Source organism: Canis lupus, chromosome X, assembly GCF_011100685.1.
Source record: "Canis lupus familiaris isolate Mischka breed German Shepherd chromosome X, alternate assembly UU_Cfam_GSD_1.0, whole genome shotgun sequence".
NCBI lineage: Eukaryota > Metazoa > Chordata > Mammalia > Carnivora > Canidae > Canis > Canis lupus.
In genome coordinates this window covers 1,456,142-1,483,307 of record NC_049260.1, presented here as the reverse complement: position 1 = coordinate 1,483,307, position 27,166 = coordinate 1,456,142, and the positions used below count along the sequence as shown (strand labels likewise).

The following is a 27,166-nucleotide window of genomic DNA, read 5'->3' as shown; positions in this document are numbered from 1 at the left end:
ACTTGACCAAGGTCTTTAATACATCATTTCATTGCTAAATTAAGTGACTTCTTCTTTTTTTTTTTTTTTTAATTAAGTGACTTCTTAAGCATGTTTAGCCCTTGCTGTTCATTTATAAACGTCAGGAATTTCTGCAAGAAATCTCCTCCAGGGATTTTTTTTCTTTTTTTCCGTCCTTTATGACTTTTTTTATCTTCTTGTGAGTCACTCTTTTCCAGTGAAATGTCTTTCTGCTCACAGAACACTATCAGTATCCAGCTCTACATCACTGTGTTTCTTTTTTTAATGCAAAACTGACTGGGTGATGGGCACCGAGGGGGACACTTGACGGGATGAGCACTGGGTGTTATGCTGTATGTTGGCAAATCAAACTCCAATGAAAAAATATACACACAAAAAAATGCAAAACCGAGGCAGAAGATGGGATGCCCAGCAGGGGGTGGGGGCGTGGAGGGGATGGGGGAAAGCCCCCCCCTTCCCCCCCGCCACTGCCAGGCACAGGGAGCTGTGTGCAGACCCTCTGGGGTAAGCGGGATTCACAGCAGGGCTCGGGCACTCAGAGCTCATTCACAACTTGACCGGACAAGCCCCAGCTCAGTCTCCAGGGCTCTGGACTCACAGTGAAACATTGGCAAGGAGCCTCACCGGTTAGACTGGCTGTGGCTTAACTAAGGGGCAGGACAGACCCCTCCCCTCCGCTGTCCGCTCTGAGCCAGCTTGAGAGGAGTTTCCTCCCACACAGCAAATGGGGAGCTTTGCACGTGGTGTCGGATGTTGCTGAATCCCCACGGCTGCCTGCCTTCCCCTCCCACACCCTTGTACCCAGCTCTGCCTGAGTGTGAGCACACCCAGAGGGGTCCCGGGGGTGCACTCCAACATCCAAACTGGGGAAAATTTGCAGATGTGCTCAGCTTTGGGTGGCCCCAAAGATCAGCTGGTTAAACATCCAGTGGGGTGCTCACCAGCACGTGCAAAAAACCCCACATATTTGGACACTCTACCTCTCACAGTGTCCCCAAGAGTGAATGCCAAACCCACCAGGGACCTAAACATTATGAGAAGAATCTGCAAAACATTCAAAAAAGAAAAAAAAAACTCAGGACAAAATCTTTATTTTTGGGGGATTGGGAAAAGATTTTTGTTTTTAAGGATACCCAAAGCCTGATCTACTATTCAAAACTTGATAAATGAGAGTTTATCAAAAGTCAAAGCTTGAGTGCTTCAAAGAGCACCGTGAAGAAAAGGAGAAGATAAGCTCGGGACCGTGGAGAAAAATATTTCCAAATGAATACAAATCCATAATAAGGAGACAAACCATCCGGTAAATGAGCAAAGACATGCAGTCGTTTTACTAAAGATACGAATGACTAATAAGCATGTAAAATGATAATTGGTCTGTGTTTCCTAATTCAGGAGTGGTGGCCCCAAAGAACCCCTGTTCTGCTTCAACTTGTCTCCAGTCCAACGCCAAAACCCATCAGCACTCGGGCTGCTCGCGTGCATTCAGGTAGCACTCAATGGTTTCAGCAGGATACGACCAACTGAGGACACTATACTTTGTTCCTCTATATCTACGCACTGTCACCCACCCTACAACGTCAGTATATCTACAAGTGCTTCTCCCACATGCCATTGCCTCCTGCCCCCAAATAATAATTGAAAAATATTACTAGGAAAATGCAATGTAAAAAAAAAACCCACACAACCCTCTTTTAATGCACCAAAATATTAGTTATAGTACAGGTCAAATCTCTTGCGGATTCAACTTCTACAACCGTGTAGTCCTGACTTTACGTAGAATAGATTCTGGCGTTGGCATTATTCAAAGAACAACACCATATTACACCTCTTACAAATATGTTATTTAGAAACCTCAGAATGAACTATTCATTTATTGAATATGTCATGATATGACATATGAACATGTCACAAGTGTCTGCCATACAGAGAACTCAATAACTATGGGATGGATGGGTGGATGGATGGATGGATTGATGGATGGGTGGATGGATGGATGGATATATGAGTGGATGGTTGGATGGATAGGTGAGTGACTGGATGGAAGGATGGGTGGAGGGATAGATGGATGGATGGATGGATGGATGGATGGATGGATGGAAGGTTAGGTGGATGGACTGATGGGTAGATGGATGAAAGGATGAGTGGATAGGTGGATGGAAGGATGGATGCAAGGATGGGTGGAAGGATGGATACAAGGATGGGTGGGTGGATGGATGGATGGATTGATGACTGGAGGATGGAAGGATGCATGAATGTGTGGATGGGTGAGTGGATGGATGGATATATGAATGGATGGGTGGCTGGCTGAATAGGAATATGATGGCTGGATGAAAGGATAATGGATGGATGAAAGGATAGATGGATAGGTGTATGGATGGATATACCAGTAGATGGATGGATGAAAAGAGGTATGATGGGTGGATAAATGGATGATGGATGGATGAAAAGAGGTATAATGGGTGGATAAATGGATGATGGATGGATGAAAGGATGGATGAATGACTGGATACATGGATGGGTGGTTGGATGGATGGATAGACTGAGTGAATGAATGAATTAATGAATGAATGAATTCACAACACTGAAAAACAGTGTTAGGAAATGGGCAGCTTCCCTAGAGAGAGACCTTAGGGAATTTCACAAACTGAGAAGTAAATAGCTCTACACATTTTACTGCAATTAGGAATTCTGGAAAAAAAAATGTTGGTGACTTAAATTTAGTGTAGGACAAAGACACCCACATCCCTTCCCTCTGTTACATATAATATATCATTCTGATGGCTCAGGACGCACGCAAACACACACCAGAAGGGACACCATGTCGCTGTTTTAAAATTTTAATTGAAGTGCATTAACATCCATTCACATCAGAAGATAGAGACCAGAATGCAGAACAGAAGTCCGTGTTGAACGGACACCTTAAAGCAAGGAACTTGTGTCCAGAAACAGGAGTTCTCTTCCCCACAGAAGCTGAACCAGATTCAAATATCCATCATCTGGACTCTTTCCTCCTTCTCAGTATGCAGACCCAGGCTTCTGTTTTCCATAACCCAACACCACAGCACACAGCACCCACGGTCTTTCCCCAGAATAAATATAGTGTCATTCTAATGGCTGATGACCGTCCCAGCTCAATCCCTATAAGGCTATATCCATATGGCTATCTTCACTTAGCTCTGGAAGCATCCTAGGTGTGATGCCAACCAAGACTGCAGACCATTAGCCACCCAGACGTAAAGGAAACAACCCCTGCATAACTCACATCTTGCGGAAGCTCACATCACAACTCATGTCATGCACTCCCCCAGATTCCCCTACCCAAGGGCTCACCTGCTCGACATGATGTAAAATGTGGCCAAACACACCCACCCAGCTATAGCAGGGCCAACACCACTTGGTCCAAACCTATCTGTACGAAACCTTTTGATGTTCCACACCATGTGCATGATAATGCATTCTAACTTCAAAAAAAAAAAAACCCACACACATTTCCCTCTCTTTAGGACAGTGATGCCTGTTTCTAATTATGATTGTGGTGGCCATGAGCAGTGACCCTGTGAGCTGTTCCAACACACTGCATGAATTCACAAAATTGGGGTACTTCGGAAGATGAGGATTTCTCCTACAGCATCCAGTCTCATAAAAGTGAGATGCAAACAGGTGCATTGAAATGGTCTGGAGAACACAGTGACTTGACTCACTACTTGGGACTGAGGTAGTGATATCCAGCATAGAGCAGTGAAGTGCACGGGACGGCAAACGGATCTGCCTCTAAACCAAGAGCCTCCCCAGATCCTGTTAGTGTGAACGAGGTGTCATTAGAACCAGCAGGAGTAAACCCTTGGTTCTCCCAAACCAAGACGACGCTCTATGTCCCAAGCCAGCTAGAGTCTCCCTTCCACGTTACCTCCAGCGTTTCCCCAGTTGGGCATCTGTTAATGGCACCTGGCAGTCCCACTGGGTTTTGCAGAAGAGAAATAGCAGCTGTAGTGTCTCCATGAGAATTACCCTCGTCTGAACGTCTCCCTAGTCCTCAAGGAAAAGACTTTCCATCATTGAGGCTTCCTGAGGTCCTGAATACATACACTGGTGTCATTAGCTCAGGGACAGAAGAGAATCTGCAGGGACGTCTAACCCTACATAGGATAGGTCATGGTAGCACCTGCCCAAGGCAGCATCCCAGAGCTCTTTGGAGCAGGACCAGAGAGCACAAAGAAGGGTCTACCAGAAGTTTATTCCTGCTCCCATTTGCTGAAAAGAACTGGCAGCTCAGGGAAGCCAAGAAGGCATGGGTAGCTTGGATCGGCAGGGCGGGAGCGGGGAGGTAGGGGGCTTTAAGCTGAGTTTTTGGCGGTCTACATAATTTTTGTGAGGCACTCAAGTTGGTCAGCCACAAATAGAGGCACATAGTTGAACACCTGTTCCCTCTGAAGGGCGTGGAGGAGATGTCCGCGTTCATGGGATCATGCAACAGAACACTGTCTAACCACACACGGCGTAACAGGATCGCTCGGGTTACTGCAGAAACCGGTCCAACTTCTCCTGGATGCGCGCGAATGCATCCTTCCCCATGTAATCGATGCGTCCCTCCTCCCACTTCCTCCTTTCTTCCTCGGGACTCAGCTCCTTGACCTTCTCTTCAATGGAAATCTCGAAAACCGACACGGCCAGGTCAACCTAGGGACGACAGACAGACAGGAGACAGTTTTTGAGGCCATCGCTGGGGTGACATAACGTCCGCTTTAGCCACTGGTTCTACAAATGAAGCTCAGTTCTTCTGAACAAAATACGTGCTGAGCTGAATATCACACTCTTTGAAGACGATGCTTTTCCTGGCCACGTTTTGTGAAGTCTTACAAAATACCATTCTACATGTGTTCACTTTTGCGTTACAAGTGTTTTAATTTCTGGCCACTAAACTGATTTACGCACACACTCGCACCTATTTAATGCTTCCACGCACCCGAAACCTCAATGTCTTGCATCACCGCATATAATGAAACTACGTGAAATCAAGAGAATGGTTGCCATATATGAATAAAGCCCATAGTAGTTTGGACCACCCGGCAAAGCCATTTCAGCAATGACCCCAGTGGTTTTCTGCTTGCAGATGGTGCGGTTTTTATCTTCCTAAAGCCAAAATATGAGAGAATATATAAACACACACATGTGCAAACACACTCACCTTTTCTTTGGCACCCAATGAGCCAACAAAAGTAGTAAATACGTTTGTTCTAAAAATTTCTTACCAAGGATTAGGAAAAGACGTCTAGAAATATGCACATGGTGATAACATACACACCCACAGATGCTACAGGGGACACCCAGGTACTCCCCAGACGCCGTGTGCATTGGTGGGATAATACCAGATGGTTCAATTTGATTTTCGATGCCACTGGGCATATGGTACGTACTCTCTACTCTAACTTTTTGCAGGTGTCTTTGAAGAGGTTGTATGGATAACTTTCCGTGTCCTACCCTTGTTTCCATACGTCATGTTCAAACATAGCCATCCTATTGGTCAAGGAAATAATAGCAATAGTTAATTTTTTTTTTTTCTTTTCCAGCATACCTTAGCCCTTCTCTCCTCTAAGAGCACTTGGATTCAGGCTCAGTGCATGTCTGGGAAGTTAAACTTTCTAGAATGAACAGGACGCATAGCACACATGCTACAGTACTGCTCAACACAAAACAGTGTGGTGATCGCATCATCCATGATACCAAGAAGAGGTACATATCTAGGAAAACCACAAACTCCCTTGATTTTATGACACACGGTATTATACAAAACAGTGAGGGTCGTCCACAGGACAGTGGAGACACACATAGGAGGAGAAAGTGAACACGCCCCAGTTAAGCAGACAAGTAGTGGAGCGCCTGTTTCCTGGGTGCTCACAACACCACCTCATTGGGATGCATCAGGTGCATGCAGGTGCATCGCCCCAGAAGGTGCGAGTGTTCCTGGTGCCATCCGCTGGGAACAGCCAGGCTAAAGCCCTGGTGGTAGGGGTGGCGCTGATCCTTATGAGCAAGGCACTGTCATGGATTCTTCTAAATCACTCCTGGGTCTAATCCCTACCCCCATCTCCCACTTTCTCAGGTGGGCACCCCTGTCTCCACTTCATGGATCAGAGAAGGTAATGAACTCACCAACGGTCCCAAACCCACCATACCACACGGCTGGGCTGTCACATGAGGTCTGCTCAGCAGCACCCCCATACCGTGTTACCCCCTAACTGCTATTTATCTGAATCAGAGAGCCTCAGAGCCATAGTGCAGGAGCTGAATATGCTCATGTTCCACATGCCGGACAGCACAGGTTGAGAAGAAACCCTGTCACTGACACTTCTGGAAATAAGTTCATAATACTGCATTTGGCATTTAACACACTGACAAAGAGCGTACATGTTTTCTCCAGCAGTAAATTCTAGTAGAGGCATTGTACAAACTAAAATATGTATTACATAATAGGCCATATTGTGACTATTGCTATAAACTAAATATTTGTGCTCCCCCAAAATTCATGCCAATCCTCAATAGGATGGTATGAGGAGGGGGGCCTTTGAGAGGTGGTCTGGTCATGATGGTGGAACCCCCATGAATGGAATCAGTGTCCTTATAAAAGGGACCCCTGGGAGCTTCCTCATCCCTTGCTCTGCATGAAGACGCAGCAAGAAGATGGAGGTCTATGAACTAGGAAGCGCGTCTCACCTTGACCTTGGACTTCCAGCCCTCAGAATTGTGAGAAATAAATGTACCATGTGCATAAGCCCCCCTTCTATAGTATGCTGCTATAGCCTCTCAAATGGATACATGTTCAATATTAACTTTCATTGGAGACCCAATACCCGACTCTGGAGTCATATTAACTTTACTTAAAACCAAAAGGTGTCATTCAATCACTGTTAGAAAAAGAAAATTGTTTTGCAATTGCTTTGATTAAACATATCCACAGAAAGAAGAACATTTAAGACAAGAACACAGAAGAGGAAGGAAAGGCACCACTAGCGCCATTTTAGCTCAAAACATTCATCCCCAGATTTTTCTCGCTTTCATCCTCTTCATTTGAGACAATGGCTTGCTGGGTGATTGTACCCATGCTCGCCGTACAGAACAGCAAAGCCCTGAATGTCAATTCAGTTTTGCAGAACAGTGTGCAAAGAGAGAAAGGCCACAGTGATTAAGGATGGGAAATAAAGTGACCAAGCACCCCACGCAAATGCCAGGAAGGAGGAAGACAAATCAGAAGTACCAAGAGATGCAGGCAGAGTCTTATTTCAAACCAAATCAAGCTGGAAATTGAGGTAGCAGTTGCCGCACGAGTGCTGCCGGCCCCAGAGATGGTGGATAGCTAGCGTCCACCAGGAGTGCCAGACAAGACAGTTAGGGTACCACCTCCAAAGCATCCTGAGGACTGGGGTCCCCGGTGACATCCACAGGGGGCTCCTGGCTTGGTTCCAAAATTTCCAGAGATGGGTCACCTTCTGCTTTATCCGTGGGCTGCTAGAAACATAACCATTGCATTGTTAGTCTGCAGACGGCCTCGGGCAACTAGTCTTAACCACAAGGACAGAGAACTCTTTGCCAGAGGAAAATATGATCAAATGAATCTCGTGCCAAATGGCCCTTTCTGCAAAGACTTGAAAAGGCAGGCCTGTCCGCTCCCACCATCCACCCCCGACACCCACTATTTCCCACACAAGATGAGTTGCTGGAAGTTTCTATGGGATGCACCAAAGGTAATTTTTCACACAGGGATTCAATTACAGTTCAGCCCTGAACGACGTGGCATTAGGGTCATTGACCGACACACAGTCGAAAGTCCACATATAAAAAAAAAAAAAAAGAAAATCCACATATAACGATTGACGCCCCAGAAACATAACTACCAATAGCCCACTGTTGATCGAAAGCCTTACCAGTAACATGAAAAGTCGATCAACATGTATTTTGCACGTTCTACATATTATAGAGTGTATTCTTAAAATAAAACGAGATGGAGAAAATAAAATGTGATTAAGACAATCACAAGATGTGAAAATACATTTATATAGTGCTATCATGCATTTTTTGGGAAGAAATCCATGTGTATAAGTGCACTCGTGCAAGTCAACCCTGTGTTGTTGAAGGGTTGACTATAGCTTATACCAAGTGCCCATGAAAGTATCTTACTAAGCTCGTGTCTCAATGAGCATAGCAGACTCTGAGTTCTGTCTTCTGATGATGCATGGTAACAGAAGCTCAGATTCATGAGGGCACATTTAGCAAAAACAAGGGTATGACCCATAATCCCTTAATACTGATATTAAAGATGGATCCAAAATCCTACCAAAAAAACTTTTTAAAAGGGGGAATATGTGTTATGGTGATGTTACACCTTTGTCATTTCTAATGCTTCCTAAAGGGAAATGGACTGACCAAATGACCAACAGAAGTCTGAACAGACACTTGGGTCCTTTATGGACTAATCGCAACACGTATTCGAGGTTGGGAAAACCATTCGGCAAGATCACAGGATGAAGAATAAAAGCATGGGGCATCTTCTCTGCTGTTCGACGGACACAGACACACCAAGAAAACAACACTAGGAGACACAGATGTGCAGGAGGAGTATAAATGAGGTGTACCGAGGTGCTCTGGGTCCCTGAGGAGTCTGCACATTGGGGGGAGGGTGGTGACAATGGGTCACACCTCACTCCAGCGGATGTCTCAAGTTCAGGCCACCCTATCGTCTGTCATAAAGAGAGAAAGAAAAGTACATTAGAATAACCCTCCTGCAAATATCTGAAAACACGCAAATATCTAGGTTGTTGGATTCCATGATACAAAGGCAGCACGACAAGGATCAGGTGTGGGGCAGACACGGCCAGGGTCACCAACTCCTGCAGCTGCTCCACTGTGTTGGGTTCACACTGTGTTGGGCTCCCGTCTTCTTTGTACGTAAGTGGAGACGCACGGCGACTTCTCACCCATGCCACTGAGATGCACTGTGACTCACCTCCACTGAGGTGGGATATGCTTTTCTCACTCTCGCTCTTCACATGTCACATGAGGAACAAGATCCCTCCAACCTATTTCAACTGAGGTTCCACAAGAAACAACCCCCCACAGAGAGCAACTCGAGGGATTATTTTCTCCATGCTTCCAAGGATGGTCCATAGCTACGGTCATTCCATGTGCACAGGAGAAAATACAGGGCACTGTGTGCAATGGCTGGCTTCAGCGGGGAGGGCTAATTCTGTCTCAGGGAGCCACAGTGGACATGGAATGTCCTAGAAGAAGCTGGAGCAGAACAACAGGAAGATTTTGGATCCCACGATGACTGCATGGAGCCCAGCATGCCTCTGCCACCAAAGCTGACCTGGGACACAGACATAGATTTTTACCTATTTGGGGCTGTTAATACCCCGCGCCTAATCAATTCATGGTCAGGAAGCAAGTTTGTGCCCACAGGCTGGGGTCTGTAAATGATCCAAAGGCTTCCACAAGATTAACCTAATCATGTCTGCCAGAGGCTAGAGAACGCTGACACATTGCCCCAATTCTCCCTGCAAACACACGCAGAAGTCATGTGGGCAGGCTGGGCTGCGCCTGTAATATCAATATCATAAGTACATCCGGCATCTTATTTCCCCTTTAGGCAAGCAAGAGGCTGTAGACAAGAGTTTAAGCAGACATTTCAGAGGTGCTATGAGGCCGAGGAACTCATAAATGATGAGGTGTTCAGGAGGGACCCGCTGTACACCGCAGGCTTTCATGAGGGACTCCACTAAAAAGAGGGGCAGAAATAGAGCGCTCTTACAAACACAGAAGCCCAATTTCACACCAGCTCAACCTCCCACGGGGTGTGGGCAAATCACCTCTATGAAAATTTCCTTCCTGGGGGGTGGGGGGGAAGCAATGCCCACTGGATGTTGATGATTCAAAACTCCCAACGATCCTTGCAGTTTCTCCATAAGCAATGTGTCGTGTGGTATCAATAATCACCTAGCACAGAGCAAGACAAGACCACATGAATGAAGAGCAAGAGGAAAAACAAAATCAAACCACAAGAACCACAAGATCCACACGAAATCCCAGATATAGGATTTATCAGACGTGGACTGTAATCAAGTGTAAGAGATACTTTAAATGAAATAAAGGGACAAGTTGGAGAATTTCAATGAAATATGGAAGCTGTGCTATTAACATTTTATGTTAATTGGGGTTAAAAATAGCTGAAATGGAGTGTTGAGACCATGGGTTTCACAACTGATGAAACGCAATGAAAGAGAAGATCGATCAATTGGAAAATAGGCCAGTGGAATGAAGCATGGAAGGAGAAATGGGAGGAAAGATGTAGAGAAGGGAGTCATAGATGCGGCAAACATGGTAACAAGTCCTAATGAGATGTCATCAGAGTCCTAAAAGGAAAGAAGAGTGGGGAGAGGGAGGGGGAGACAGAGACATACAGAGACACAGAATGCGCAGAAGGAATACAGCCTCAAGCTACAGCCTGCAAGTAGGACAAATAGGGAAAATAATAAAGCCAGAGCTGTTGATTATAAAACAGATAATTAAAGCCCAGGAGAAAAATCTTCAGGGCAGCCAGAGAGAAGAGATAAATCGCCCTCAAGTGCCTAAACACGAATCTAGGAGATGAATCTGCAGAGCGATGATGGGCGTCAGGAGATGCAGGAACAACATCGTCAAAGTGCCTCGTAAGAGGAACTGACAAGTGAGCATTCTGCATCCCGGAAAACCTGGCCGCAAAATGAAGGTTAAGTAAAGGAATTTTCAGATATACAAGTGGAGAGAATTTTTCAGCATGAAGCCTGAATTAAAATGAATAATAATAAAATAATAATAATAAATAAAATAATAAAATAAAATGGATAATAACGGAAGTTCTTTAAGGGGAGAAGACAGCTGTTATTGATAGAATGAAACACGGAATGAAAATAAGATGACATAGGTAAGTGGACTTGGACGGCAGGAAGTGGTTACAGAATTAAAACAGACAACAACAGCACAAAATGCCGGGGGGAAGAGAACAATCTGAAACCCTTCTGGGTTCTTCTACCTCCCGGAAGTCTCTAAGTCGTAAATACATTACTGTGACATCAAAGTCAGGAATGACAATTGGAAAATCTCCAAGTAACCACTAAAAAACGATCAAAATAATGCCACAGTGACATGGAAGGAGAGGCTAAAATGAAATAACTAAAAATACATTCGTGTATCCAAAGAAAGATTAAAAAGAGAGAAAAATATCTTTCAAATCGGTAATAAAATAAATAAATAAACCAACCATAGGAGAGATTTAAACATAAATATCCCAGTAATTGTATCAAATGTTAACAATCTACCCCAGTTAAAAGGCAAAAAAAAAGGAAATGGATAAAAAGAAAACAGAACCCCATTCCGAATTTTTTAGATAGTTCCAGCCTCAACGTTAAGAACATGGAAAGATTGACAGGAAAAAGGCAGAGCGAAACATACCACGTAAGTACTAAGCAAAACGAAGCTTTAAGGCAATAAACTTTGGTAGAAATTATTTCATAACAAGACGAAGATGTGCCAAGACCATATAGTAACTTCACGCGTCTTGCTTCGTTAACAGCTTTACTGAAGTACCGTTTCCATACTATAAATTGGGACTAACCTGTACAAATGGGCAAATTTTGACACAGTCAAGAGAGCAAATACGTGTCATCGCCAAAAGTTTTCCGCAGTAATCTCTCCCTCCTTCCTCCACCATCCCCAGGGGCCCTCTCTCATCTTTTATCTGACACTGTAGATTATTTCACCTCTTCTAGTATTTTAGAGAAATGGAACCACTTGGTACATATCCTTTTTTTTTTTTTTTTTTTTTTTTGGTCCGGCTTCTTTGACTCGGTATGATTACGCTTTGCACATCGGTTGCCTGTCTCCGGAGTGCATTCCCTTTCATTGCCGAGTAGCATTCCAGTGTATGGACGGGCCGCAATGTGTTCACACTTTGACGTGTTGATGGACACACACTTGAGTCGTCTCCTGGTTCTGAGCTATTACACATCAAATCTGCTGTCTTCGTATGAACGTATGCTTTCATTTATCTTGAGTAAATACCGTAGGAGTGGAATGGACAGGTGACACGGTCGATGTATGATTGACATCTTAGCAAACTACGGGACTGTTTTTTCCTTGCAGGTGATGTAATGAGGTATGCAGAATAACCAAAAGGATCCAGGCAAAAATCGTAGGTTTTACAATAACACTATTTATAATGGCCTCAAAAACTAGGAATAAGTCCAGTAAAATGTATGCAAGATCTTTACTAGGAAAATGACCATATTGAAGGAAATTAAAGAAGATCTGTGGGTGGCTCAGTAGTCAAGCATCTGCCTTCTGCTCGGGTCGTGATCTCGGGGTCCTGGGATCGAGTTCCGCTTTGGGCTCCCTGCAGAGAGCCTGCTTCTCCCTCTGCCTGTGTCTCTGCCTTTCTCTCTGTGTCTCTCATAAATAAATAAAATCCTTTAAAAAATCTAAAAATAGGAAGTCCATAGAGCAGAAGACTCAAACTTTGGTGATATTAATTCTTCTAAAACCCATCTATAGAATCAATGCAATCCTACCCAAAATTCCAGATGATTTCTTTTTTTTTTTTTTTGTATTCCAAGAAACTGTGAAGCTGATCCTAATATTCATATGGAAATTTAAAGGAAATTTTCAAGAGGCAAGGAAAGAAGAAAAAAGTTGAAGTACTTGCAGGACCGGTAATGAGACTTTTAAGGCCACGGTAACCAGGGCAGTAATTATCGGTGCAAGAAAGGGAGAAATAAAGCAAAAAACTCGCGTCTGGAAATAGATTCATCCACATATGGGCACTAAACTGACGGCAAAGGAAACATGACTAAGCAGGCGGGGAGCACTGGTGTGGTCGATAACCCGTGCCGTGAATTAATGACAGACACCCAAGTCACACTAGTGAATGTTGACCCCAAACGCATTCGTTACCTAATATCCATCCCAAGTAGATGATGCGCTTCTGTGTAAAAAGTGGAAACAATAAAAATTCTGTAAGACAACGAAGATGATTATCTTCATGACCCTAGTTTACGGACAGATACCCTAAAGAATAAACAAGACATACTACTCCTAAAGGAAATACTAAAACGTGGCTAAACTATAAACTTCTCTTCGTAGAAAGATGCCGTTTAGGGACTGAAAAGGCAACAGAGTAGGAAAAAAATATTAATACGTACTCTACTACCGAAAAAGAACTTGTATCTCGAATATACACGTCGTCCAGACGCTAACTTAAAGAAAAAAAGGAAACTCTGGAGAAAAATGTTCAAAGTATTTGAACAAGCATTTCCAAAAGAGTCAAAGCTTGATAAGCACCTAAGAACTGGCTCGAGTTAACTGAACATCATCTCAACCGTGCAAATTAAAACCACAAGGATGAGCGCTGGGTGTTGGCAAATTGAACACCAATAAAAAAATAAATGTATAAAAAATGCAATAAAAAATAAAACCACAAGGAGATGCCCCACGTGCTCACCGGCACCTTGGAAGGTTGCGGAATGAAGATGTGGCGTCATCCAGAGCTCCCAAACCCCGCTAGGGCTGCAGCCGCTTGCAAAATCCTGGGCGGAATCTACTAACACGCGATGCCCTTTGATGTAACGACCGCACCGTTGTTAGGTATAACGTCTCCAAAAACGCTTAGCAAGGGCAACAACATGCATGAATAGGCTTGCTGCTAGCAGGGTGATACCCGTGTTACCCAAAACGGCAGCGCGCCCATCAACGCCGGAATTAATCGATTCTTCGGGTCTTGCTACGATTTGATAATATGCAGCCCATGAGAATAAATGAACTACCGACCCACTCAGCAGGACGAATCGATCTCGTACAGATGTCAACTGAAAGAGACCAGACCCAAAAGTACATACTGTGGGGCCCCCCCTTAGAAGGCGCTCGAAAGCACCCTGCAAGGAAGTGGTGTGGGTCAAGGTTCGGGAGAGCATTTCCTAGTGGCTGCGAGGGTGCGAGAGGTCCCTTGGGGTGAGTTTCTGGACCTGGATTGCGGCGATTTAGGACGCTTTTCACTCTGAAAATGCATCAACCTGTATACTTATCATGTGTGGCCTTTTTGTTTTGTTTTGTTTGTTTTGTTTTTGTTTTTGTTTTTCCTATTTTTTTTTACATGTGTGTTATCCCTCCACGAAAGCTTTTACGAAAACAAAATGGGATGTTCTACGAAGTCACAATAAAAACAACCAATAACTCTAAAAAAACAAAGGGCATTCCTCACTTTCCATTTAAGTACATTTCCCCACCCAAGACACTGGAGGACAAAACACTTGGCTGTGAAGACAGTACATGGCGAATACATTAACTCATACAGGAAGAAAATGAGACATTTAGCTTTATTTTGGAAAACCGAGACCTTGTCAATACTGTTGCCATCATTATATATAGAAAGGCTGCTATCTTCAATAAGGATCCCAATTTCAGGACCCAGCTCTTGTACACTTTCAGGAATTTATGAAAATGATCTTCTATTTTTTATTTATTTACTTATTTACTTGTTTATTTATTTATTTATTTATTTATTTATTTATTTATTTATTTTATTTTTTTGAATTTATTTTTAGACAGGGTTCCAGCTCCGCAAACTAAAGACCCGGGGTCAATGATTCAATACATGGCCGGTAGGTGGCAGTGATGATGCATAATTAATTCCCAAATAAGGAACCATACCCCAGATACCGTGGAAGCTTCCCTTCCTTTTTAATTCTTGTTTCAAATTTTTATTTAAATTCTACTGAGGGCAGCCCGGGTGGCTCAGCAGTTTAGAGCCTGCCTTTGGCCCAGGGCGTGACCCTGGAGACCCGGGATCGAGTCCCACGTCGGGCTCCCCGGTGCATGGAGCCTGCTTCTCCCTCTGCCTGTGTCTCTCTGCCTCTCTCTCTCTGTCTTGAATAAATAAATAAAATCTTAAAAAAAATAAATTCTAGTGAGTTAACATACAGCGTGATTCTAGTGAGTCAATATAGTATAATATCGGCTTCAGGAGTAGAATATAGTGATGCATCCCTTTTATTTATTTATTTATTTATTTTTTCAGCCCTTCCTTTTAATTTTTTTATTATTTTTTTAAATAAATTTATTTTTTATCGGTGTTCAATTTGTCAACATACAGAATAACACCCAGTGCTCATCCCGTCAAGTGCCTCCCTCGGTGGCGGGCACTGAGGTGGGCATCCCTTCCTTTTAAAAGCGTGAGGATTTCATCGCTTCTGGAGACACGTGCTCATCAGCAATCAGGCAGGCCACCCAGATTTCTTCAACCGTCAATCACTGCAACGCAGAATTCACAGACGGCAGGATGGAAGGGTGGGTTAGAGCAGGAGAGAAGAGTGAAGCAGACACCCCGAAACACCACGTTAGTACGGATCAAAGTCACACCTCCAGGTGGACTGTTCTGTATTCCTTCCCCCGGCCGCTTCCTCTCGCCATCTGTAGACACGGGTCATTGACCGCAGCGACCCACCGTCTGGAGAGGTTCTCCAAGCCCGGGGCGTGGGGGTACGTACGGAGGTGAGCGGGAGCAGGGACGGCAGCCAAGACTAGAGTTGGGAGTCCCACAATTACTTGTGAGGACTAGTGAACTGTCCTGAACGGGCCACACTCAACCCACCTGGGGAGTCGCCTCCCGTCTACTGATCCCTTGGGCCTCGGGCTCAGACTCCACGGAGCCCAGGAAGATGGCAGCCCCAGGCCCCATCTATAGACCCCACGGCCCGCAGGGTCACACGTTCAATGACGTTCAGTGACGTTCCTCCTTCCACACAGGGACTTGTTCTGAGCCCACTTTTCTCCAATCTTGGGCTCTCTCCCACCATCTTCCTTCCCCCAGTCCTGCCCCTTGAGGATGGGGTAGGGTTCGCGGCCAGAGCAAACTTGCCCAAATGGCACCACAATCTTTCACCACGGATGGACCCGGCTGTCCCTGCGTCTGCTCCATTTGTTTGCGTTGACGTGAAATCACAACTCAAAGACTATTACGGCGTGAAGCTGCCCAGACGAGGTAATTTACTCCACATTATAATAAAGCGTAGAGTCCCTCCCACAGACACGTTTCCTAAAATTTAAACGCTGGCTGTTCCCAATCTATGACAGTTCCACCAACCCTGGGTGAAGCACACAGAAAAATACAACAGCCCTTGAACCTACCACCCCCGAGAGCCATCTCCGGCTACAAATTCCTAATAATCTCGGTGAGGAATTAAGGGAATAAAACCGGCTTTCAACATGAGGATTCAAATTCAGAAATCTTTAAACACTGGACATTATTCCAACGTACTCACTCAGCGATCGGGGAGGGAGAAAGAACGGCCTCGTTTGGTGTTATCCCTTCTGCAAATAAGACCCGGTATTAGTTTTCTTCTCCGAGGAGGAGCACTCAGCAGACCCAGGCTCAGGAGAAACGAGCACACGGGTCAGCACGGATCTGCAAGTCATAGTCTCATCGAGGGGCTGGCGAAAGCTCTCCGGCTGCAGAACTGCGTGGCCTGGCAGCTGGGCTCCAGGGAGATGCAGGCGACACCTCTTGAACTTGAATGTTTGGGGACCCCACAATATCAGGATGAGACCCGACACCTGTTCTCAGGGTATTAGCTTCTTGTGGCCGCTGGGACAAATGCTCACTCTTGCTTCCCCTTTGGGGTGGCCCCAAACGATGCAGACTGACCATCTTGCGGTTCTGGAGCTCAGAACTCCGACACGGGTGTCCCTGGGCTGAAGCCAAGATGTGGGCCCAGTGGAGTTCCTTCTGGCGGCTCCCCCAGATGCTCCATCTCCTGGCCTCTTCCTGCGTCCCGAGGGCCCTCCAACCCTGCTTATGGCCACGCGCCCCTGACGGCAGCAGCACGCAGCTCTTCCCGTCTCTATGTGGCCTCTTCCATCACCTCACGTTCTATCAGCAAATCTCCCTCTGCCTCCCCCGTCTGAGGACCCTGGTGACGACACAGGGCCACCCTGGAAAACCTAGAGTCATCCTCTCGAGGTCTTCAACCTAACCACAGCTGCCTAGACCCCGTTTCCAGATAAGGTAGCGGTTTCAGGTTCCCAGGATTGGGACGCACACCTGTGAGAGCACTACGCCACGTACGCCATGTGAAACGGTGCGACGATCCACACGAACGCAGGAGCCCCTCGAAGCCGGAGCACCCCGCAGACGGGGCCACGCCCTCTCCCTCCCCGGGAGCCCCAGGAGCTCCGGGAGCAGGCTCGGAGCTCTGTCTCCTCCGGGAGCCAGCGTCTGACTCTCCCGGCACACCTGTGTGGAGGGCGGGTACTTACGTCTTCCGCATGGCATCCCTTGGGTGAGGGTGGGGTGTCATCCGAGACCACGGTCTGCTCCACAGGGCCCTGAGCAGGCCAAGGCTGGCTGGACCCCACTGCTGATATTGCACCCAACTCCTCGACAGCAGCCTGCACAAAGAGGGATGCATCCGGTAAGTCCTCCTTACATCTTTTTAACTCTCTGGCTGCCCTGGGGACCCCAGGACCCGTCCCGTCCTCTATGAGGCCAGCGCTCCCCAACCGTATCAATCATCTGCACTCAATAAACATAAGCTCACCCAAGGAATGCACACAGACTTATGAAACCAGGCCCTGAGAACCTATCAACAACCTATAAATCTTCTAGGGCCAGGGTCTGACACTGTGGAAACAAAAGCAAGCACTGCCGTGCCGCAGGACCGACACAGAGACCCCCAGGGCCGTAGGGCTCGTGGCCATGGGACAACTCACAAAGGTAAGTTCTAATAAAACAGGTGACAGGTGGTCCTCCAGGAAGTTGCCACCATTCTGGCAAGAACCACCACATGGGTCACGTCTCCTAGACTTATTCCTCAGAACCACCTGACTTCCACATCTTTTCTTCCTCCCCGTAAACTGTGACACCTTGCAAACCACCTGGCAGGAAATAAGTGGCAACACAAACACAAATAAACTCCTATTCCCTCGTGTGACATGATCAGAGAAACTCAGTCCTTCCAAAGAGAAGCAGCCCCTAGTTCCACCAAACAAAAACTGTGGCAGAGGTTATTTTCAATTTGTATGGATTCTTTTCAATCAGGCCGCTTGGTACTAACACACGCGCTGGTAAATAACGATCAGGTAATAACCTTTCCTGGGACCGAATTTCAAGAAGCCTTCTGTGCGGCAGGTGTATCCGTACTAAACTGGCTGCACAAACGGGACTATTGAGTGCATGAAGGGTTACCATTACATTTTTTTAAAAATCAAATTGGTCTCAATCAACGGTTTCAAAAATCCTCTTGAGCAACGTCCTCCAAAAGCCACTTGTATTGATGATGTAAATTGGCAAGTATCTCCTAGAACAACATGGTAATCAATCACCCGCAGCCACTTAGCTGCAAGTGGCTCTTTCCCTGATGAAGGCGGCCAACTGAAATAATCTATTTATGCACGAACCCTCTAGATCACACCAACATTTTGGCTCATTAAACATTCATGATTTAGAGCCAGAAAAAAAAAAAACCAAACCAGGGTGTCTGTATCTTCGGCGTCCTCTATGAAATACGGCATGTTCAAACAGAAGGGAGCGTTCCGAGTAAGTACACCGGGTATCGATCGCGCAGAGCCTATGCCCGTCCTCAACTCTTGCTTTTAGAGGGTGTCGCTGGCTTACGGTGTGTCCCGGAGATGCGTGATCTTCTTCATCCCGGAAGCTTTCGTAAAGGGGCAGGATGCTGTGCTGGTAGATTTTCCACCAGAGGTTAAGGAAGGATGTCTGGTGCTGGTTGGCCAACCCGGAGCCCTCCTCCAAAACCGAGCCAGTCTGGGGGTTGTACTTGTAGTTCCAGGGCTTCGTGGGCCCCAAAAAGTGGACGACCTTCACACTCGAGCCAAATCTGAGGAAGAAACACAAAACGATCTACTTTGCACGTGGAAGTGATCACATGCATGCAGGAGGCACCCCACAACCACCACACACATCAAAGAAAGCAGTACATGGACACTTGTCTCAACGCTACTAGGTGGACCGGGTGGTAATTTTCCTTAATTTTTTTTAAACAATGAACATTTGGAGTATTTTGTTTTCTATCTACCAAGAAACTTCACTATAACCTATTGGGAATCCTCAAACCCATTTGAGGGAATCCTCAAACCAGAAGACTAAATCAAGAGTCTTATAAAGATAAACATTATCGTAGATTGCCCAAAACATCATCTTAAAACAACAAGGACCCTCCCAAAAATCGCTTTTATGGTAGACAACACTAGCTACAAACAAGAAAACTGGGTTCTCTTACAAGATTGTGAATTTTCTCCTCTCAACGTTTTTAAACATTTTTTCCCCATAATCATCTTCCCATGAAATTTGCACTGTATATCCGCATTCTGTATGTACATCTCTGCTTTATACATCAGAAAAAATAGGATGTTTTCACTCCCCAAGGACCCATTTCTGCTCCTTGGAGGCAATATGTTCGCTGTTAAAAATACATGCTTCTAGAATTATTCTTTCCCTAGATTCTGCTCAAACTTTCCACTTTTGTTTATAACAACATCACCGACAGCAGCGAATCTCAAATGTTTTGGTCCTAAGACTTCTTGACATTCTTTTTTTTTTTTTTAATTTTTTTTTTCTTCTTGACATTCTTAAAACACACCGAGGACCGAGAGTTGAGCTTTGTTCACGTGGATCCTATCTGTATGCATTTACCGTCACGGACAACAAAGCCGAGAAATCTGAAGACAGATTTAACCAATTTGTTAGAAATCAATCCACTCACGAGATGTTGACGCTCATTTCATACTTTTTCGTGAAAAATAATTGTATTTTCGAAAAGCAATTCTCAAAGGAATGATGCTGACCATCCCAAGAGGAGACAGGTGCTTTCTCTTATCTGCATCTGCATTTAGTGCGTGGTTCTATTTTTTTTTTTTTAATTTTTAGTGTGTTATTTTACCACGTCATGGAATTCCTATAAAATCCCCCTGTATACTTACAAAAAAAGAAAAATGATAAGAGAAGAAAAAAATAACATCTTAGAATAACTTTTTTAAGTCATCTAGACTCTGCAGACATTTGAAAGAATTGTGGAGAACCCGTCGGGGGTTCCTTAGGCCATACTTTGGGAACCACAACCATTAAGCCTCACCGCCTTGACTACCTATAATTTAAAGCAAGAGGCAACGAGAGGGATGATCTAATTTGTTTTTGTCCCACATGCCAAAGGCTGATAAGGATTCTAGAGACAGGGTTGCTGGAAGGCACCAGGCATGGAAGGATCTAGAAAGTGGAGAACTTACCGCTTGAAAGCGGGGCTGTAGGTGTACGCCGTGTTACTGCTCAAGTTATAGATGAACGGTAAGTGCTTGTGGATGTCTGCTGTCGACCAGCTACTGAAGAAGCTATTCAATAAGCCTTGATCTGCCCCTAAATGGTGAACGTACACCCAAGGAGGTTAATCACGCGTGGTCCAGCCCTTCCACGTGTTTGAAGGGCTTAAAATACACAGTCGCACGTGCGGTCCCATTGTACTTCTTTTCTCTAAGCCCATTACAATATGATCGTTTGTCTCAAAAAGAATGGATCACCCATATCACTAATTTTAACAGTGCGTATTCTCTCCAAAATTCTCCACTCGTAACCCAAACCTTTGATAATTATACCCTCACATTGTCTCCAAAATTCTCCATTCCTCCCGTAATGAATTTTATCTTGTAGCCACACTCTTTCCCCAACCGTGTTTGCCTGGTGGGCAACTCCTCGCCCTTACCCAGAGACGATTCTTGGTCGGTGTACGGTTTTCTTTTTGTGACAACAATTCTAGCATTTTCCGCATCTACTAACGCGCAATCAAACCAAATATCGGCTTCTCGTGGCTCGCTTGACTTTATGCTACGTCAGGGGCTGGTCAAAGGAGGCTGGCATCCGTTTTTGTTAATAAGGTTTTACAGGAACGCAGCCATGCTCATTGAAGCCTTGTCGGTGGCTGCTTTCGCTCTACAACTACAGAACCCTATCTGCCCCAGAGATCGGATGGCTTGTGATGCTGAAAAAAACTCTATTACCGGGTCTTTAGAGAAAGGTTCGCCTACTTATTTCTGTATGGTCAGGTTTGGGGAATCGTTCTTCTTACTCACTGAGGATATTTTCCTCAATGGGTTTGTCGCGTACTTAGTTACTGACTTCACTTATCCCTCCCACCCCGACCGTCCTCATGCTCCCACCCCCTCTTTAACTGATTAGTGCCACTCCCATATCCAGGGGGAGTGAGGATGAGGCAGGGGTATGGGCGCTGGAAACGGCCCCCTCCCCTCCCACCGACCTCCAGCATCCCGTCGCTCACCATCAAAGCTGCCGTGGTCGGTGGCGTGCTGCAGCAAGAGGCCATGCGTCTCGAGAGACGGTTGGAAGACAAACACCCCGCTATTGAAGCAATCCGGCCATCCGGGGTCGGGGGCTGCAGAAAACTCTGTCCTATCAAACAGCTCGTCGATGTTGGATAGCACCTGGCCGAGCAGAGCATGGGGAACCCGTAGCGTCACGTCTCTTACCTCCGGGATGCAGGTGACAAATGCAGCAGGAACCCGAGGGTGGCCAACGTGTAGTGATTGGAAACCTGTGCCCATTTTTTGAGCTGACGCTTTCTCTAAGGCTTGCTTTAGGAGGAGGAGAGACCCTAAGATTGCCCTCCGGTTTATTTCGAGTGATGGAACTAACACCGTCTCTGAAACTATTTTCTCAAGGTTCTTAAAATCCTCTAGCGAGCTCGCCTGGCTGTGTATCCTCTTTAACCTAGCAAACGTGACCAACAAACCTCTGAAAATGCACACGTGAAGAGGCCTGCAAGTCGGTATGATGTAATCTGTTGCCTTCTAGAACTTGACTGACGCCAGACCCCCTCCAACACCCGCCGCCTTGCTAAATTGTGCTCCGTTTGGAACAAAGAAAACGTGCCTCCAACTGCGTTACTGGCCTCACTTTCCTCTGAACCTCTCCATCTTCCTAGAGACCCGCTTTGACACAACCAAGACAATCTAGAACGGATGCCAACACCCCAGCGTCATTTCCCATTTCAACTTTCCAATGGCCGTTTTTCAGAGTCGTCGTCATTGGTTCCTACACCGTAGGCCACTACCCCAAATGACGCACGGAGGATGCCACAGCCTAAGAAGCCAGGTGCACCAGTCCAATCAGAACTATGTAACTCAATATGCAACCAAGGCAAAATATTTTTTCTAATTATTCTATTTTGTGTAGATGACATCACGTGATTATTAACCCCTCCTAGGAAAGGAGCCTCGGGGGCAGGGTTACAGCAGTGCTAGTGCTATGTCATATCTAATTTTGGCCAATGCTGGTGATACAGATGCATGTTACCTGGTGGGAATCCACCTGTAGGAATCAGCAACCCCCTTAAAAAGGGGAAGGCAATGTCCTTGAAGGGTTCCTCACCAAGTGGAGTATCAGGTCCTCATTATCCCTCTGTACTCACCAAAGTATCTGCATCCAGGAAGACACACTTGCTGTAATGGGTGAGAGTCCAACAGTGAAGCTTGGTGAGGGTGACCCCAAGCTCAGGCCTCTTCAGAAAGGCCAGGTGGATGTAGTCTGCACTGTCTATCAGGTTTACCTCGATTACTTCATCAAACACCTTGGAGAGGATAACCCTGGAAAAGACATAGCACCAAGTACTAGGAGACCAAGGGAACATTCAACACACAGGACGTGCTGTCCCCTTTGCTTCATACAAACGTGAAGCGTGCATCCAAGATCCCATCAAACTCAGCGCAATCTTCCCATGGAGCTTTGCATCCGTTCTGCTCATCCTTAAATCTTATGCAAACTTGAAGATCTTGACCCCTATACCTAACTGTGTTAGGTAGGCTGATTCCAGTCATCCCGCAGAAAGGTATTTCTCTTTCAAAAATGCACGGGCCTTGGGATGAATGCTGAGCCAGGAGAAACTGACAGATGTCCACTACGATCTCCATCAGCTTTTATTTTATGTATTCAAAACCTACATTGTTAGTAGCATACAAGTTCAGGACTCAAATTTTGAAAGACTGTACCTTTTCTCAAAATGAAATTTTCCTGTGTTCCATTATATATATATATATTTTTTTCTTCAATTCTACTCTATCATAGGCTGGAATATCTTGTGATGACAAAAAAAAAAATTGAGGAAAAGCCAGAAAAAAGATGCAGGCACATCAAAAGGATACAGGGTGACGATCAGGATTTGAACAAGGAAACAAATAGGAAACCCAAAGTATAAAATGAATATTCAAGGAATATTTTTTTAAGATTTTATTTATTCATTCATGAGAGAGACAAAGAGAGAGGCAGAGACACAGGCAGAGGGAGAAGCAGGCTCCATGCAGGGAGCCCGACGTGGGACTCGATCCCAGACCCCATCCCTGACCCCGGGATCTCGCCCTGAGCTGAAGGCAGATGCTCAACCACTGAACCACCCAGGCGTCCCCATACATATGTAATAGTAATCTAATCTAAAACTAACCTAACATCCATACTAATACTTATTAATTGAATAAGTAAGTAAATGGGGAAGAAGGAACAGCAATTCCTTACAGAAGGATTCCAAACTCTAAACACATTAGGAATGAGGGAAATAGAAAATCATCATTGGGTTGACGGGATGAGCACTGAATGTTACACAAATTGAACTTAAATAAAATATTTCTTAAAATCACCCTTTGGCTAACACCACAGTAATAACTATAGCCGACACTGTTCACTGGTGGATGCTAAAATCAAGGGTAAAGGTTTTAAGAAGAAACAGCACGTTTTCATAGGATGAAAGCAACTCCCCCAAGATAACTATCAGTTACAAAAATCATAACCGCACAGATAGTACCTCATCCATGTTTTCAAGGTTAATATCACCAGGGACAAGACACAGCAACATCACATACTCCTCAAAAGGATGCCCCAGGGGATCCCTGGGTGGCGCAGCGGTTTGGCGCCTGCCTTTGGCCCAGGGCGCAATCCTGGAGACCCGGGATCAAGTCCCACATCGGGCTCCCGGCATGGAGCCTGCTTCTCCCTCTGCATGTGTCTCTGCCTCTCTCTCTCTCTCTCTCTCTCTCTCTCTCTCTCACTCTCTCTCTGTGACTATAATAAATGAAAAAAAAAAAAAAAAAAAAAGGATACCCTGAAAAAGGTACACCACTCCTGTGGACTTTTTTTTTTTTTTTTTGCCAAAAATTTATAACCTCGGTCTGCTAACGAGAAAATATGGGACCAACACAAGCCGAAAGAATTCCATGAAACAAATGACTAGTACCATTCGAAAATGTCCAGATCACGACACGTAAGGAAAGAAGGAGGAAATGTTACATAGATGGTGGATGGGAAGCCACAGGGCAGACATGCTAACTAACGCGATGTGGGGCCCTGCATGGGAACCGAGTCATATAATCACATCGAACACATCTTTTACTTTCAACATTTTGTGTGGTGGTCGAAGGTGCCTCCTGCACACGTCCAGGGAAGGGCTGGCCTTTTCCGCTTATTTTGCTACGACAAACATCTCTCTCTCCCTTACAAGGGTTTTAATGCCTTTACCTTTAGTATGATCATTGATCTACTCAAATGGAATCCTACAGGTTTTTTTTTTCCTTATTTTTTTAAACAGTTATCATACTTTCTCTGTCTTCATAATTCTTTTTCACCTTCCATTGCATGGATTAGAATTTTTTTTTCTTTTCTTTTTTTTTTTTTTTTTTTTTTTTTTGCTTCCATTCAACACATTTGCCACTAATGCTTGGGAAGTTGTACACGTCCTTTCTAGTGTTCTGGTGGTTTCCACCCTCAAGCTGGCAGCACACGAATCTAAACTTATATTTTTGATCGAATATAAAGACAGCCTGTGTATCTTCACCCCTCTGCCGCCACTGATCACCTCGGTGTGGAGTGCAAATCCCAGATCATTTCCACAATTATGCCTCAATCCTTTTACAATTAACTCTGAGTTTCACTCACTTACTCGCTTAGAGCTGCGTCTTTGTTACAGGATCTTCCTTGGATTCACATTTCACTTTGCTGGACTACATCCTCAAGTCATTTTGTTTGTTTGTTTGTTTGTTTGTTTTATTTTTATTTATTTTATTTATTTATTTATGATAGTCACAGAGAGAGAGAGAGAGAGAGAGGCAGAGACACAGGCAGAGGGAGAAGCAGGCTCCATGCACCGGGAGCCCGATGTGGGATTCGATCCTCGGTCTCCAGGATCGCGCCCTGGGCCAAAGGCAGGTGCTAAACCGCTGCGCCACCCAGGGATCCCCCTCAAATCATTTTGTTCCTGAACATCTTTGAGGGGTAACATTTTCAAGCTCTTACGGATTTGGAACATCTTTAATTTGCTTTCGAATTGCACTAATTTGGCTGAACACAGAGATCTCATTCCAAAACTACTTTGTGCGCTGCCCGCCCCCCTCCCGAACCACCTTGCCCCGGAAGGGTGGTGGGGAAATGGGTGAAATAGGTGACAGGGATCAAGAGGTACAAGCTTGTCGTTAAAAAAGTGAATAAGTCACAGAGATGACGAGTACAGCACAGGGAACATAGTCAATCATACTGTCAGAATTCTGTACGGTGACCGTACTTGGTGTGGTGAAAGTTTTGTAGCACACAGAATATTGAATCACCGCGTCAAACACTCGAAACTACCGTGATACTGCCCATCAACTATAACTTTCCTAGACACACACATGAAATTATTTTGCTCCAGAAAATTTGAGACATCGGCCGGCTCGACTCAACTGATGCTGAAGTGCTTTTAGCACCTTTCTCGGGTCTTGGGGCTCCGGAATGCCACCCCTCGGTATCAACGCCTGCCTTCACTCATTCCGCTCGACGCTCACGGGGCATTCTCACAGCCGAAACAGGAGGGGAGTTATTTCCCACAGTCCGTTCTCTCTTTTGCTCTTTTTTGAAACTTCATTGTTAGGCAGGTGTTGGGGCTTCCGGGGCCTGTCCGCTGTAGCCCGGACTGGCTTGTAGGCTTGTGCCTTACGTTTTTCTGTGCTTTTTCATCGAACGGTATTGAAAGTACCTACATCTCTGAGAAAGTACTATTTCATCTCCAAGTTTTCCCCTTATTTTTAACCCGATTATTTATGGAATTTATGGCATCCTTAGGGTTGTATCAAGATCCGGGAGCGGGGGTGTGGCGGGCCAAACAAATCCCACTCCGTGCTGCTACAAATAGACTGTGACGTTGGGCCTTAAATCCCTTTGTTCAACGCTGCCTGTCTTCTCAAAATAAGCGCCTGGACTTGGAATTCAGTTTCAAGACCACAATCTGTTTGTAGCTCTGAGCATATGCTCCTGGCTTTGTTTCTTTGCAGGAGAGATTACCCCACTCTGCACTTGGACCACACAGCCCACAGCCCGGAAGAGCACAGTGGTGGTCGGCATCCACACCCACAGCCTTGCTCACTTACGGTCACCTGTCACTGTTTGTCACTGGACCACAGGGCACTTTTCCTCAGCCTTCCCAACGGTTGCAAAGCCTATAATGGGTCCTAGAAAACCGAACTGGTTCTGCAACACTGAACCTTCTCAGGATTCCTCGATGTTACAGTTCATCGTGAGTGGACCAGAAGATTGAAGAAAGTGAGTGCGGACAGCTTTTACTGACCCTGATGAGACAGGAACGGAGGAGGGAATCATGTGCTCTTCTGGGATCCTTTTGGTTTTATCAGGACAGTTCTACCAAAAATATATATATATATATGACTGCCCCCAATCACCAGGGGGACTGATGGGACAACAGGCAACCAAGAAAGACCTCGTGTTTCCCGTCTTGGTCCCAAGCGAGACACATAAGGATGTGTGTCCACCTCAGGGTCAGCTTTCCCGGCTCTGTGTCTGCTGGAACCTCTGGTCTGACTCTGAAGGTCAAGGCTCTAGACGCAGGTGGATGTCACTGCGGCTCAATGTGTTTCTCTCTGGGGCCCGAAGAGCTCATCTTTGGCAAGAGGAAATGCATTTTATGCATCAATTAAGTTAAAATGCTTCTTGAGGGGATGGGTTATAGCCAAGTTGCCTCTGGTCTGATGATGTCACTTGATGTCAAAGGCAAAGGTCTGCCCCCTAAAATAC

General features: G+C 45.4%; 1 protein-coding gene across 5 annotated transcripts in view; it reads right to left on the bottom strand.

The window, feature by feature from the left end:
- Positions 1 to 2,842: 2,842 nt before the first annotated feature.
- Positions 2,843 to 27,166, bottom strand: part of GYG2 (glycogenin 2) — a 36,567-nt gene continuing 12,243 nt past the window's right edge. For 3 of the 5 annotated variants that reach the window (XM_038586729.1, XM_038586731.1, XM_038586730.1), the window contains exons 4-11: positions 22,533 to 22,707; positions 21,384 to 21,546; positions 20,341 to 20,467; positions 18,713 to 18,935; positions 17,356 to 17,487; positions 8,649 to 8,753; positions 7,417 to 7,524; positions 2,843 to 4,698 (exon numbers count right to left, since the gene is read on the bottom strand). In XM_038586729.1, the coding sequence (XP_038442657.1) occupies positions 4,537 to 4,698; positions 7,417 to 7,524; positions 8,649 to 8,753; positions 17,356 to 17,487; positions 18,713 to 18,935; positions 20,341 to 20,467; positions 21,384 to 21,546; positions 22,533 to 22,707 (1,195 nt within the window). In that variant the 3' untranslated portion in view covers positions 2,843 to 4,536. The remainder of the gene's footprint in view (positions 4,699 to 7,416; positions 7,525 to 8,648; positions 8,754 to 17,355; positions 17,488 to 18,712; positions 18,936 to 20,340; positions 20,468 to 21,383; positions 21,547 to 22,532; positions 22,708 to 27,166) is intronic. The other 2 variants (XM_038586732.1, XM_038586733.1) reach the window with 2 other exon arrangements.